This window comes from Cygnus olor, chromosome 11 (assembly GCF_009769625.2).
Source record: "Cygnus olor isolate bCygOlo1 chromosome 11, bCygOlo1.pri.v2, whole genome shotgun sequence".
Taxonomy (NCBI): domain Eukaryota; kingdom Metazoa; phylum Chordata; class Aves; order Anseriformes; family Anatidae; genus Cygnus; species Cygnus olor.
In genome coordinates this window covers 20,669,262-20,684,962 of record NC_049179.1, presented here as the reverse complement: position 1 = coordinate 20,684,962, position 15,701 = coordinate 20,669,262, and the positions used below count along the sequence as shown (strand labels likewise).

General features: G+C 55.0%; 1 protein-coding gene across 3 annotated transcripts in view; it reads left to right on the top strand.

Moving 5' to 3' along the window:
- Positions 1-527: 527 nt before the first annotated feature.
- ITGA11 (integrin subunit alpha 11) overlaps positions 528-15,701 on the top strand; it is a 44,979-nt gene continuing 29,805 nt past the window's right edge. For 2 of the 3 annotated variants that reach the window (XM_040569777.1, XM_040569776.1), the window contains exons 1-2: positions 529-725; positions 6,411-6,522. In XM_040569777.1, the coding sequence (XP_040425711.1) occupies positions 674-725; positions 6,411-6,522 (164 nt within the window). In that variant the 5' untranslated portion in view covers positions 529-673. Of the gene's footprint in view, positions 726-6,410; positions 6,523-15,701 lie in introns of all 3 variants that reach the window. The other variant, XM_040569775.1, reaches the window with a different exon arrangement.

Here is a 15,701-nt window from a genome sequence, read left to right as displayed (position 1 = left end):
GAGGAATAGGAAGGAGGGAGAAAATCCTGCCCTGGGGATTCTGTTGTGCATTAGAGGTTTTGGGGCTGGAGGTGACGGGGCCCTAAATGACAACTCATGGCTGTCGGGGGGGCATTAGGAATCTGGCCCAAGGGCTGTGGGTATTTGGAGCACCCCGTTGTGCCTGGGGCCAGCCCTGGCAGCGGGGAAGAAAGCACTTGTTAGCACTCTGCTACGTCGCCGTCTGCGTACGAGGGGATGTGGCAGCTGATTTTAGGTGGCACTGGGGCAGAGGTGGCACCCACACAGCAATGGCACCCGCCACCACCGGTGGCACCATGCAGGCTTTCCACCACCACCCTCCCATCAGGGCGAGGGCACCCAAGGGACCCCAGTGGGTGCTGTGGGGCCGGCACGGCCACAGGGCCACGGGTCCGAGCCAGCAGAGCCCCAGCACGGAGCTGATCCCTAAAGGGTGCCACGGCTGCACACGGGCTGTCCCCTCTGCCGTCCTCTCCTGCTGTACCTCCTACAAGTCCCGCTCGTCCCTCCCACTCCCTCCCAATGCTCGCCTTCTGTCAGGGAGCCGGGGAAGGCTGGGGATAAGGAAAGGGTTTTCCGAGAGGGGCTACCAGTCTGGCTGGGTGCCTCCGGCGGATGCTCGGGGCCGGGGAGCGGGGCCCCCCGTGCTCCCATGGACCTTCCCAGCGGGCTGCTCCTCGCCTGCTCCCTCTGCCTCCTGCCCGGTAAGCACCCGCTCCCTTCCCCACGGCTGCTGCCAGCAACGGGGAAACACTTTCTGCTTATTTAGGCGAGGAGGGAAAGGTGCCTGGGAATGCCCAGGCTTAATGAGGCTGCTGGAAAAGTCAGGAGCAGGAGGGAGGGAGCGAGCCGGGCGCCTTCAAGGCAGGCGAAGAGGAGTTGAAAGGGATGAAGGGCTTTGATGGGCTCCTGGGACGGAGCGGGGAGCGCTGCCTTCCTCCCAGCGCTGCGCTGCAGGCACGAGCAGATTATTTAGAAGTGTTCTTCTGGAGCATCGGACGGAGGGGAAAAAAGTCCCCCAGACGTCCCGACCCTCTTAAGCAGGGTTAATTTTTGCATCCCTCAGGTAGTTTGTCCTGCTGCACGTGAGGGGTCAGCGCAAAAGATAAGTGCTTGGGTTTAAACAAGCCACGAGGGGCTTTGGGTCAATGTTTGGCTTAAGGACGTGCTCTCGCAGCCTCCCCCTGCTCGGCTCAGTGCGTGGCGGGACGAGCGCGACCAGGGGTGGGAGCAGAGCTCGGCGTCTCGCTGGCCCCTCGCTGGCTGGGTGCTGGGAGCAGGAGGCTCCGTTTGGGCTCTGACCACGTCTGGCATCCTCCCAGGCTGGCAGCAGCAAGGCTGGGACCTCTCTTAGCTTTGAAGTGAAAAAAAAAAAGAGCTGGTTACCGCTACCAGGAGCGCCGCCGCCCGCTAACGCACCCCCGGCAGCCAGCAGCGCCGAGCACTAATGCCACTGTAAACATTTCTAAACATCCTGGTGGAAAAGCACGCCAGAATTTTATTTTTATTTTTTTTTTTTTCTTTTTTTTTTTTTTTTTTCCCCTTACTAATTGCACTGTTGCTCGATCGTCTGAAGCCAGCCGCGGCGGAGCTGCCTTTCTTTGCCTAATGGGGAACATGTGTGCGTGCCTCGCATGGCGGCGGGCGAGCGGGGCACGGGGCTGCCCGCGGGGGGCTGCGGGGCTGCCGGGGCCGTGCTTACGTGGGCAGCAGTCCCTCAAGCGAGCTCCCCTTCAAGAGCTGCTGCTTGCAGGGCTGCTGCAGTAGACGTGGTAAATCCACGGCGTCGGGCTGAACAAAAATCCTCCAGGAGAATGTTTTTGCCCACGCGGTTTTGCCGTGCCCGCGGGCGATGGTGCTGCTCCATGAGCCCCGTGCCAGTGGGAGGGTTAAGGCACAGCTTCCAGTGCGACGTGGTGGTCCCCATGGTCTGGGACACTTTGTGGCCATGGGGTGATATATTTCGCGGAGGACTAATGCTGGTGTTTCATCAGCTGAACTCAAAGCAAGTTTGGGACACACGTGGGAGGCCCCTGGCACCGGGATGGGACGTGTGGCCTCGGGAACTGTCCCTTTGCTGCGCAGGCAGCCCCCGCATGTCCTGGAGCATGGCATGGTCTGCAAGCCATTTTCCCAGGCTGGGAGTCCCCGGAGGCACTGCGATGTCTGGGCACAACCGGGGGACAAACCGAGCTGTCCCTAAGGTCCAGGCCAGTTCCTCTCCCCTAGGGTTTTGGGGCAAGCGGGGTGCAGCTCTGAATTAGGAGAGCCCAGCCAAGGACTTGCTGAAACAAACACCTCCCAGCAGCAGCCATCAGGGGTCAGATCGCAGGGAAGATGTGACCCACGGCCATGGGGACCGGGTGTCTGCCCTGGGATGACTTCCCTTGTCCCACACCACGCAGTTGTTTTCCTTCATCAGATGCTTTGTCCAGACAAGGGGGGGTCTGCTGGTCCCTCACGGGAGGGTCACCAAGCAGTAAAACCGCTGTGCTTGCTCTGTGGGGTGTGCTTGGGCTGGCCCAGGTGGGTTCACAAGAGACCTGCCAGTTCTACCTGGGGATTTGGTGATGGGAACTAAATCCTGGGTGGCTGCACGGCCCAAAGAGCAGTGCTGGGACATCCCACACCTAACGTCCTCCATCCGCTAGCTGAGATTTGGCCAGGGAGGGTCCATGGTATTCAAAACCCCGAGCGCCGTGGTGCCTTTGGCTGTAGGACATGCTGCAAACAAATACTCAGCACGTTCCTTGATGCTGTTAAACATGGGCTGCTGCTATTAAAGCAGCCAGACAGCTCCTCCCCATTTTTTGGGGGGCCGGAGAGCTGGCACGGTGGAAGCACAAGGTACTTCTGTAGCTGCTGCCCCAGGGCTGTTTGTTCGAGACTGTGGGTAACCAGGAATGTTACAGCACACGCACCCGCGATGACTGATCTCCTGGTCATCTTCACTATTCCCTGGCTCTCCATCTGCAGCCTCGGCAGCCACCAAACCCCATTTGTTTCCTAATAGCTGATGACAAATGCTGGCTTCGAGATAGCGACCTGGGGAGGAATTTGGTGCTTTCAGCATTTCAGTCTGCAAAGAGAGCGCGATAGGGGCTGAGGCTAGAGGGATGCCTGGGAACATCTGGTCTGCCCTGCTCCATCTCGGGGCCTGCTAGCTTTTGCCCAAATACCCCATATCAAGCTCAAAGGCTTTTCTAAGGCAATCCTAAATATAAAAACAAACAATGTGTGCGACAGATGGGTTGCAGAGGAGCGTCCCAAGCTGCCAAAGCCCACATGGCAGTGGGGACCCATCACAGGAGCCTGGCTGAATATGGCCAGCAGCCCTGGGGACGTTGGGGTGGCATGGGTCACCACTGCATGGTGGCTCTTGATGGCGATGGCGGGGTCTTTGGACACACTGTCCCACCACGGAGGTTGCATCTCCCATGTGGGTGTGAGTGGTGAGGAAGGGAGGGTTGCAAGGACAGCTCTTGGGCACCAGAGCCACAGCCCTCACCCCGCGATGCCTCCGTCTAGAGCCATGAAAACACCAGTTTGGGGTTTAGGGTTGCACTGTGCTGTTATGCCTGCAGTCAAATATAAAATTAAATTAAATTAAAATGAAATTCTGCCGGCAGCTCCGCTGCCCTGCTCAGGTCTCCTCAAATCGCCAAGGGTTGGAGCAAAGCAACCAGCTAAAGCCACCAACCTCTTACGGCAGCAGGATCAACCTCAAGGCACAGGGAGGACTTGTTTTTATTCTTTTTGGCAGGAAAGGTGCCTTTTACTCCCAGTATTGTTTCCCAATTGTGCTGGTTTTTTTTTGTTTTTCCTTTTCAATATTTGACCTGACAAGAATCAAAGGTTTGGCCTCAGCCGAAGTTCCACTTCGGAGAGGAGGTATTTGAGGCTTCCTGCCTTGGCGCAATCGCAAGCAAAACATGTGGGTTTTGGTCACTTATTTATGACAGTGATGTCACTCCTGACAAGAAAACGAGACTGAGTTCTCCGGGTTGCTAAGTCTCCTTGACAGCCTTTCAAAAAGATCCCATTAATTTAAGACGGTTTAAATTCTGTCAGGTTTTTTGTCTTTCTGCCTCGAATGCACCCACGTCAGTTCCTTCCCTCCCGTGCCACCCTACCAGGGGCTTTGCCATCCGCTGTCTGCAAACTTTGTTCCCGATCACTTCATTTCGCTGCCTGCTACCTGCCACCAGCACCGGGCATTGCAGGCCTCAGAGCCCCCTCTCTGCAATTTTGGGATCCGACGGGTTTGTGCTATGGGACTGGGCCAAGGATGGCTGCAGGCCCTCATGTCCACATGGGCTTTATTTCTGGTTAAAAATGAGCATTTGGGTACTTTTAAAGAGAAGGACCAGCAGGCTGGAGCCCACGCTGTGCTCCAGGATGGGGATTTGGGCACCTTGGGCAGCAGCTCCCTACTCTCCTGAAGCTTTCCAGAGGATCAGCTATCAAGGGTTTTCTTTTGTTTTTTCCCTTCCTCTCCTTTTTTTTCTCTTTTCCAGCCCTAGTGCAGCATAACCAGGCCACCCTGACTCCCAGCCTGGCCCCTCATTTTGCATTGTGCTGTCCTTTGGGGAGGTAGCCAACCAAAAGGGGTGGGAAATTGCTTTTTTCTTCACATTTTCCACCTGCATTAATTTGCTCATCTCACACTTATCCCTGTTTCTCCTGATTTAGAGACATTTGCATTTAGTAAGCCACTAGTTATCTTTTTTTTTTTCATGATTTTTTGCCCCTCTAAGATGCCTTTTGCAAACAATTTGGTTGCATTTTACTGCTCCAGGAGGCCAGAGCTGCAGCGAAGTCCTAAAGCAAGGAGCCGTGGGATGGGCATCCCCAACTTGCCAAAGACATCTCTTTTCCTGTCAGCTAGGCTTACCTAGGAAAATGTCTTTCTGGGGCAAATTCAGATAAACTCTGCAAAAATTGGAGGAAAATCTGTGGTATTCTATGTGACACTTGCTCTGCTCACTCACTGCAGATGCTTCTGCATCACCTGGAATTGAGCCTTGTTGGTTGGTGCTTGAAATGCCCCCAAGCCCCCTCTTCCAGCCAGACCCCCGTGCCCCCTGTGCCCCCCCGTGCCCCCTGTGATGCCCCATCTGCCCTGTCCCCTCCCGTACCCTCTTTGCCCATCGCCTCTCTCCATGGCCAGAACGCAATTTCGCGATGTTGCCACTGGGTAATGGTTGACTCAGAGGACGTTTTAATTTGTTTTGCAATGTTAAATAAGGTCAATCTACCACAAAATGTGCTGGCTCTGATCTCCCCCGTCTCCTTCTTTTTCCCTTGCTTTCTAGAATTTCTTTTTGTAGGACTTTAAAGCTTCTTACCTCAGCTCTCCTTGGCGAGACTCTACTCTTCTCTGTTTACCAAGCCAACGTCGCCAATTTGTTTCTATGACTGCAAAAAAACTCAGGTTTATTCCTAACATTCCTACCTATAAAAGCACTTTTCATCCTGAACTTTCTGCCTGGGAAGCGGCATTCCCGGCCTCTCCTGTTGACATCCCATTTATACCCATACAAATACCAAACGTGAGCCTTCTGCTACCTTTAAAGCCGTCCTTGCCTTTTTTTTTTTTTTTTGCAGAGGGACGAGCCATCCAGCACCTGCTTGCTGGCCGAGGGCGAGCAAAGAGCTGGGACATGCGGGCCGTCCCGTGTCCCTCCCCGCAGCAGAGCCACGCTGGGCCCTGATCTGTGCCCCCTTGCACTTCCACAGACCAGCAGGGAAAATAATATTGTATAGAAAAAAAAACCTCTTCTTAGAAGATGTGCAGCATCTGTACCCATGGAGGGTTTGAGAGCATCCCTGAGGCAAACCCAAATCTGCCCCGTCTGGGTCTGAGCATCCGTCCCCAGGAGACCCCCCTCGGACTCCTTCCCCATAGCAAACCCCCCCATGACACCAGCTTTTGCTTGCATGGGAGAAGTGAAGCCACACTTTGCCCTTTGGTGCTGCAAAGCCCCTGGGGAAGGCAGGAGGTGGGTGCTGGGGATGGCCGGGTGCTGGATTCCAGCCCCTCAGAGGCCGGCAGTGGGTTTTGGGTCCCAGCCTCCCTCCGTCATAGCTGGCGAGGTGCCCCAGAGGTGCTGTGATGGGGTCAAACCACCCCTGTGTCTCTTAGGGCCTTCCTGGGACGTGATAGGCACTGAGGGGAGCAGAATTCAGGGGATGGTTGGGGTGGAGGCTCCTCTGGAGACTTTTGGGCCCAACCCTGCTCTGGCAGGCCAACATGGATGGCTCCACGGATGGAGGCTCTGCACCCGTCAGGATGACCCCTTTGGGGCCTGGCCCCCCTGCACCATAAAAGTGCTTTCCCCTAGCACCTCAGCACCCTGCCTGACGGGATCCTTCTCCTCTCTCCCCAGGGTTCAGTGACACCTTCAACATCGACACCAAGAGGCCCAAAATCATAGCCGGCTCTAAGGACGCCTATTTCGGCTACACGGTGCAGCAGCATGACATCGGGGGCAAGAAATGGTGAGTGAGCCCCAAAGAGGGGGGGTTACAGCAACCTACAGGAATGCTGAATGTCTCCTGCTCTTCCCAACCACCTTTTTGGGGGTCGGCAGTGCCCAGGCCTGGCAGGAAAGCGAGATTTGGTGCTGATGGTGCTGGGGCCAAGCTGGTGTGCGCAGATCAGGGCTCACAGGTGCTGCGAGGAGCTGCCCCGGGCAGGTTCACGGCTCCCTGGCGCTGCTCAGGCTCCAGCACTTGCTGGAAACCCATCGGGGTTTTGGGCCAAGGCCATCCCTTTTTATAGAGTTTCCAAGAAGGCAGGTCTGCAGAAGTGATCAGAGCCGCCTGCGGCTGTCGGGGGTGCGGGGTGAAGCTGGGATGGGTTTTGCTCGGGGTTTTGCTCGGATTTTGGATTTCTGCGGCATTGTGCTGCTCGCTAAGTTGCTGGGGGGATGATGTGGCCATCCAGTGAGGCTGGGGAGACACTGGGTGCTCTCCAAGGGCACAGCCAGGTACCACCCTACGGGTGCTCTACAGCCAGGCTTAGGGCAGCGAGCAAGCACGTCATTAATGCTGATCAATACCAAAAAGCTCTGAGTGATGGGATAATGTTCAGCTATCCAGCGGGAGCTTGTGCTTGGGGATGGGGCAGAAAGGGAGAGTGCAGCCCATGAGGCCACCTCAGTCCCATTGCAGCCAGGTCCTGAGCAGGTACTGTAGCACCCAGGGGTGCGTGTAAAGTGCTGCCATGCCGGGCACTGGAGCATCCTCATGGAGTGCTCATGGTCCGTGAGCAGGTCTGCACGTGGCACCAGGGAGCTTTTTCTTAGAGCTGCCCCTGATCGCGGCGGTCTTGCCATCCTTTCCATCCCCGTTGCCCGTGAACCTAAGCGATGGGATTTTTTGGAGGGGTAAGGAATTTTGGGCAGCCTGACAGCATGACTGTTCATGGCCAAAGCCACCAGAGCAGGGAGCAAGCACGGCCACCGAGCGGTTCCAGTAAATACATCAAATTCCTGCACGAGGCCAGGCTGGGGCAGCTCACTTCCACGGGCGAAGCTGCTTCACTCAGGGAAGTTTTCAATTGTGGTCTCATTCCATGTGATGCTGAAGTGGGTGCCCCTGCAGGCACAGCTGCTTTGAGCCCAAAAGAATCATTTCTTAGCCCATTTTCTGGCCCCAAACCCTCATGGTCTTTATACATTAGGGCCACAACCCAAATGCAAGCTGTGGTGGTGTGCAGAGGTGCAGCAGATGGCCGTCAGCATGCCGGTAGGGCCAGGAAAGGAGGCAGAACCTTGCCAAAAGTCGCAGGGTGGCTTCTCAGCACAGCCTCCATCCTCCTGCCCATGTAGGCCAGCACGTTGGCAGGATGGGGACTGCCTCTCCATGGCAGCTCCAGTGTATTCAAGCCTCTTGTTTGCACCAGGTTCTGCTGTGAAATATCTCCTCCCAGGAGCGGAGCCAAAACCCCACATCGGTGGGTTTTGAGCTGCCCCCACAGGAGGCTCTGGCCCTGCACTACCCAGGTTAGGCTCAGCCTGGGAAATGCAGATCGGAGCCCGCGGTTCTCCAAAGGAGATAAGGAGCAGGAGCTGTGTGTTCCTGCCGTCACATTCCTACCCTCTCTGCTGCTAGAAAACATCACTTCCATATCTCATTTCATCCATCAAGTACCAAATACCTTGGTGGAGGTCAGCGTAACCCAACGAGGACAGCACATGGGTGTGCTACTGTTTGGTGTTCCTCGAGCAATAAAGCAACATCCGTCTGCGCGGGACATCAGGGTCACAGAGGAAGACAGAAGGGCTCTGCCATGGTCAGGTGCCACCGTCACTGCTGTGAGCAGCAGAGGGTGATGAGATCTGGCTTTGGCATCTCCTGCATCTCCCCAGCCAACGTTGGCCAGGGCAGAGCTGGAGCTTTTCTCCACTGTCAGTTGCTCTGCATGCAAAAATGGATGCTTGCTGCAATGAGTAAGCGTAGGTATATACATAAATACAGTGTGCATTATAGTATGCAATTACATAGTATAGAATGCCTATTAAATGTGTACATAGTTAAAAACTGCAGCCAACATGACTCACTCTGGTTAAAGGATAAATGACTGAACAAACAAAACATCTGTAGTATAAACCGAGGACGTAGAGAAGGAGCAGCTCCGCCACATGATGATAATTGTGCAGAGCCTCAGCCAGGCTCAGGAGCTGCCAGAAAACAGAAGAAAAGGGGATGATAAGACGAAATCCCGGCTGCTAGTAAGGCAGAAGCCAGGCAAGCATCATCGAATGTTGGCCCTGAGGATTTCAGCAAAATCCCCCAAAATACAGCAGAGCTCGGAGGAGCTGAATGGCCATCTCAGAAACGTGGCTCCTGCAGGAGGGATTGCTCTAACAACACGCAGGGAGCCGGCTGCCAAATACCAAATGTGGAATCCAAGGACTTTGGCACCTCTGCTCCGGTCTGAACCGTTTAATGCTGCTTTTGGCCAGCGTGGAGGGCTTCAGAAGGATTTCAAAGCAGCTTCTATATGTGTGTGTGTGAGCGTATAGGCATATTTTTGTGTATGGACGTACACACACACATAAAATATTCTGCAGGCGTTATTTTTCCTTGTGGCTATTTCTCTTTCTCCAGCCTTTCAGGAGGGAGCCAGATAGCTTGCACGTGGGGGCTATAACTGCAGCCCTGATAGTGGAAAACCTGGGAGGAAAGAATTCGGATTATTAAACTCCAGGGGAAAAAAGCGCTTGGAAATATACTGCTCTAACAGCTCGCCGCTTCGGGGGGTCGCTTCTCCTGCTGGCAGTCAGCGGCTGACTTTCAGACCTCCCTCTCACCGCTTTCTCTCCCTTTTTCATCGAGCAGGAGGTGCAATGTGTACTTTTTCCAAGTATGTGAATGGAAAAAAAGGGCAGCTGGCTACCGAAACTCACCCAGACGTGCAACACGGTGGCAACAACCCAGCGCTCCTGCTGCAGCTGGGGCCAAATTCTGCCTGGAGTGAAGGGGTTTGAGCATCCCAGCACCGTGGTGCTGGTGCCCCAGGTGGCACCGTGAAGCCGGGGGGATCAGTGCTCCCCCAGGCTGATGCAGGCAGGGTGAAGTGGCCTGGCAGAAGCTCGGGTTGAAGGAGATGGAGGAGTTTTAAGGGCAGAGGTGACGGTGGCGGTGTCCCAAAGGGCCTGGAGCTGCTCCTCTGCCCCACCCTGGTCCGTGCAGGTTTGGGGGGTCAGGAGGGTCAAACAGACCAGAATCACCTGGAGTTCGGGGTGAAAAGTTCTCAGAGGTCCAAGATCAGGGGGATAAGAGGGAAAAGGGGGTAAAGTTTCTCTCCCTCTTTCACCTCCCCTCTCCTGTTGGCTTCTTTCGACTCCCCGCCATCCCGGCCTTAGTGTCACTCCCCGGGGAAGGAGAACCCCGCTCCCTGCTCTGCTCACGTGCTGGCTCTCATGCTGCCCTGGAAGCTTTTCCAGCACTTTTCTTGCAGGCTGTGCCACCAGGTATATCAAATTAGCCCCCCGCTATTTCTGTGCCCCAGCTGGAGTGGGGACGGGTCCCCATGCTGGCAGGACGGGGGCTGTGGCAGGCACAGATTTTTTGGGGTGCAGCCCAAGCAGCAATGGTGCACTTCACCACCTGAGATGGATCACCGTCCCTGTAGGCAGCGAGTCCATTGCCAGGCAGAAAGCCCAGCTGTCGCCCCCGGCTTTCCATCCCCACCTTTCCCCTCTAAATCAAAAATTCGGGAATAGGAGGCAGGGGCCGGGCTGTGCCGGAGCATCACCAGGGCCCTGCACCGGCTCGTGTCTGCGGGCTGCACATTTCCAGCTATGCAAAAAAAAAAAATAATGCTTGAGGAAAACTGGCTGTGGAAGGAAAGCCCTGGGAATAAACAGCCATTAGCCTTCAGAAGCCGTAAAAATAATAAATATAGCATTGCCGAGCTGGCTGGGGCCAGGGCTTCGCTGATGCTGCTGGCAAGATGGCATTGCCCGGGCGCGCATCTCTGGCTGCTGGAGCTCGTGCTGCCCTAGCCCCGCCGTGCAGCAGCACCAGGTGGGGTGCTGTGAAGCGTGGGTGCAGGATTTGGCCCCTCAACCAAAGTGGGAACCCCCGTGGTTAAACCCCCCTGGGTGCCCGGCAGCTCCAGGCACAGACGTGACGTTTCCAGTCTGAGCACAACCGAAGGGAGAAGGAGGAGGGAGAGGAGAGAAAAGTCTGCTCGGTGGACTTTGAGCTGTAATTGTGCTGATCTGGAAAAACAGTTAAAGGGTTTGCTATTTCCCTACTACTGCGAGGCTTTCTTGGCTGCAATTCTCCTGTGGTTTGGCCGGTACCCGAGCGCTGGGATTATTTTGGTGAAAGGGTACATAGCTGCAGAGCATTCCTTCGGCGCGGGGACCATGTCTGCTCCCGGCTCTCCCTCCCACCGTGCCAGGGCTGCGGGACGCGCCGCGGCCCCGCTCTTCCCTTTTCCCATCTCCCATGCTCCGGGGTCGTCCCCTCTTTGGTGTTATTGTGGGTGTAATTCCGGGGGATTTAGCTGGGAATCTCAGGGGCTCTGTTACCAGCATCAGGGGGCTTTTGGGGGCCGTTCCCCACTGCCTGGCACCTCCCCTGGGGCACCAAGGAGGACAGGGGACATCTGACATCCTCGGGGCACATCTTCCTTGCCACGAAGCAGCACGGTTGTCACCAGCTCCAGGGCTGGTGTGCATCAGCTATAAGGTTAGGCTCTTCAGCTTTTATTTAATTTCTTTTTAGAAAGATTTTGGCCTAAGCAGGAAAATAGCTGTGATCTCCCACTCCGCAGCTGCAGCGCTCCGCACGCTCTCACAGCCCTCCAGGAATCAGGACGGAGGAAAAGTGAGGCTAGAGATATTTTGCAGCAGATCTTTACGAATGAGAGGGGTGTTCCTCCTTCCCATCTCATATTGCTCGACCGAGAAAAGGCTTCTGCGGTCACATCTTTGTTGTTTAGGGTTGGGTGGTCTCGGAGCACCGCAGGTTAGCAGGATGGAGCCGGTGACCTATCGGGGGTGTGGGAACCCCCACGAACACCGTGAGCTGGTGATAACGGGCACTTTGGGAAAGCGAGAGGCATCCGGCAAGAACTGGAGTTGGAGATTGGGGTTTGCTTTGGAAACCTCCAGCAGAAAGTCGGAAATCACGTGGGTCCAGATGAAAAGGGTGCCTGATGCCGACAAAAAGCATCAACCAGTGCTGGAAACCCACAGCCCGGGCAAGAACCACTGAGGGGCCTCGCCTGTAAACACCTCTGGGTTACAATACCCCTAAGTAAAAGGGAAAAAATGACACCAAGAAAAATAAGAAAGTATCATTATTTCTAACCACGCTATTCTGCGAGCTCCTCGGCCGTGTTCTGCAGCACGCCCGTCATGTGCTATTTTAAGGAGAGCTCCGGGAGCTGCGCTTACTGCGACGGCTGTGGGGTTCCTACGGCAGAAGTGGTGGCTCCCTCACCTCGGCCACTGCCTGCCTTGGGCTCTGGTCCCTTGGTCCCGTGTCCTGGTGGTGTCCCCTTCCCGTTACGTGGGTACTGGATGGATGGAGGCAGCCCCCCGGGTCCGGCACGACCGTGGGGTGCGTTTGGAGCCGCGGAATCGGGCTCTGCAATTCGGAGCATCCTGGCTCGGCCTGAGCAGCTGGTTAAATTACAGCCGTGTTTATGTTTTGTTTTGCAATGAGAGGGTTTGTTGTACAGCAGGGAAAACACCGATCGGCCCTTAGGAAAACAACCGCCGAGGGTGTCTGTGCCCGTCGGTGGCAGGACAGCTTCCCGCAGGCTGTTCCCATGCAGGAGGTGGCCAGGAGGGGACAGGGACAAGCCTCATGCCCAGGAACAGGTCTGGGTCTGATCCCCGTGGGGCTGGTGTGTCCCAAACCCCAAACCTCAGAGCAAGGAAGCACCTTGTCTTGGGAGAGAAACCCCTTGAAACCCTCAAACCGTGGGGACAGAGCTCTGCAACTGCTCTGCTGTCTGTTAACTGGGAGTGAACTGGGAGCTCTGAAGCCAGGAATACTTCTGCTGAGGGATGAGTTAGCAGGTATTCAATGGACAGAAGAGTCTTGCAAAGGGTGTGACGTTCCCCTGCGGCCACTGCTAGCTCAGCCCTGAGCTGGTGGTGGCCATCCTCATCTTCCACCTCCCCGCCACACACCCTGCCTTGGATGGAGGCTGGATGAGCCCTCTCGCTGCCATCACGCAGGAAAGCAAAGGCCTGCCTCGCTCCTGGCCTTGTGCACCATCCTTTTTCAAACCTGCTTTCCAAAATTAACCAATTAACTTGGACACAGAAATTCACTCGGTCATCTCCTGGCCCTGCTGCTCCTCTCCAGGCATTGGCAGTGCCTCAGAGCATGCTAGGGGATGGCTCTGGGTCGGAAAACAAACCAGCCACTGACTCCAGCCCCCTCTATCAGAGTGTGGTGGAGCTCGGCCACAGCCGTTTGTCCCAGATGTGTTTTTGTAGAAGCACTTGGTCACCGACACACGGGCTTTGGCTGCTCGAGGTGAGCAGAAGCATCTGGGAGCCCCCTGCCCTGCCCACACCGTGCGATGGGACGGTCACCGTGCGAGGGGCTGGATGGCATTGCTGGCATCCCAAAGTCAAGGCTGTGGCCACGGGCTGGCAGCAGGCTTTGCTAGAGCCAGGTCTAGGACTTGGTTCCAGGCCCCGCGTCCTCCCATGCCGTGATCCCTCTGCCGGCTCTGCCTCCCCCTGGACTCCCACCAGGTCTTTTTTTTTTCCACCCTTGCCAATGTAGAGAAAAACATCTCGAAGTCCATTCCCCTGCCACGTCCTGTCCAAGGAGCCACAAAGCAATTTAAAGTTTTCCACAGCTGAACTCTCCTTTTCCTGAACCTCCTTAATCACTTCTTCATCCAGGCCCATCTTGAATAAATTAACTACAAGCGAATTTGCCTTGCAGGAGATTAAGTGTTCCATTGATTGAAAAATCCTGTGAAAAGCATAGTTTCTTCTCCATTCCTCCCTAATCCCTGCATTCCCAGATCACCAGCTAGACATACCTTCTTTTCCTGACTCCTTTCCATTTAATCAAAACATTTTGGGTTTCCAAATGAGCTTTGCAACCTCTCCGCCGTGCGCGCAGAGAGCCCGGTGTGCTGGGGGATCGCCGCCTGAAGAAGCCAGGAACTGGCTGGCTGCAGAAAGTCTCGGGGGGCTCTCAGGCATCCCAAATTCGGGGTGCACAGCACCAGTGGTGACTGCACCTCTCTGCTGCCTGGAGGTGATCTGAGCCTGGGAGAAGCTGCTGGGGGGCACAGCTCTGTGCAGGATGGCCCACGGTATGAGCAGGAGGGCAGGATAGGCAGGGACCAGTAGCACATTATGGGCAATAGGCAGAAATTAAAAAAAAAAAAAAAGATGAAATAGAGACTGATAAATGAAGAGAAATAGAGACCATGCAGCTGAAGCAGAACCACAGGGGTGAGATTTGGGGGCATCACAGGGCGATTTGGTGGCGTGGTGCCCCCTCGCTAGGAGATGTGGCTGCACGCGGTGCCTTCAGCTCAGTGCTGGAGCCTGAGGCTGAAGGGATGAGGCTGAAGGTTGAGAGGATGAGGCTGAAGGCTGAGGCTGAAGGGATGAGGCTGAAGGGATGAGGCTGAAGGCTGAGGCTGAAGCTCTTCTACAAATTCCCCAGGGAAAGGACGGATTCTCCAGCGCTCGATGCCTTCAAAGCACGGATGGATGGTTTTCAGGGAGATATTCTCCAGCCAAGCATCCTTTGCTGGGTTCGCTACCAAGACAGTAGGCATGAATTAACGCCTGTGGCACAGGAAATTTCACCAGATAATTGGGCTAAGGGGAAAAAAAAAAAGAGCAATGACTCGGTACCAGGTTTTCTAGACACCGAAGTGCTGCAGCCTCTCAGGGTCTGTGCTGCTCCGCCGGGCTAGAAGCAGGGCACTGTGCATGCCACTGACATTCACGTGAGACAAAACCATTTAAAAAGGTGCAAAAAAAACCCCCGCAAATTCCCAATTTGGCTTTGATGCTTCATTTTGGTGCTTGAGGTGGGACTCGCGCAGCCTGCAGCCCCAGCCCCAGCCGCCCCAGCGCGCAGCCCCTGCAGGACCAGCAGGAGCAGGAGTTCAGCCCCTGCTCCCCTTCCTGCACTGGCGGAGCAGATGCTCCTCAGGCATTTCCACTGACATCTTGGTTTTCCGTTTTTTTCCCAGCATAAAAGTTAAAAATATGTCCTCAGACATGTTGCTCTGAGCAGTCTGCGCGCTTCACATTTAATTCCTTTTTTTTTTTTTTTTTTGCTTTTGTTTTCCCCATAAGGAGCGCATGAAAAAGGAAGGCGAGGGAGGGCTTGTTTGGTTCTTATTTTCTTTTAAATCTTCCTTTATTAGCCAAAGCGTGACTCAAGGCCTGTCGCTCGGGTCTCTGCGGAGGGCTTTGCTTGCTCAGGAGCAGGGGCTGCAACCCTCGAAGGAGGGCAAGGGGGGAGATTTGGGGTGCGTATGGGGAGGGGGCCGGCTCCCTGCGGATGCTCAGGATGCTCTCATTAGATTTGGGTCATTTGGGATGGGACCAACCAACCGACCAAACACAAAAAAAGCAAAACAAACAAGCAAAAAAAAAAAAAAAAAAAGACGAACTATTTAGACCACAAGTTTCTAAACCACAAAATAAAGGAGGGGGTCTCTAACCTGTGAGCTGGTGCAAGCGGCAGCATCATTGCCAGCCAGCTTTGGGGAACCTTTTCCCAGCCCTGCCGCCAGCACCGTCACCTTCCCAACAGCTGGAGAAGTCTTCTCCTGAGCTGCCAACTTTCCATGGGAATTTGACAGCTTCAGCTAATTAATCATTTCAATTTAACCCAAAAGGGAGAACAATGCCATTGTCTTGGGAAGACAAAAAATTCTGTTTCTGCGAGCTTCGCGAACCCTTCATGCATTTCTGCTGCGTTTATGGCAGCGGCTGTAAATATTTGGGCTTTCTTTGAGCCTCAAGGCCTGACGTAGGGCCGGGGAATGGGTGGAATGGGCTGCTGTGCAGTCGTCATCGTCTCGTGTTTTACCAAGTTGCTTCGTCCCAATAAATGCTGCAGTTTGGTGCTGCTGAGCGAATTAATGGGTGGTGTGATACTGTTAATAAGGGAGGGAGAATTACTGGGAGATTCCCGGCTTGGCCTTTCTT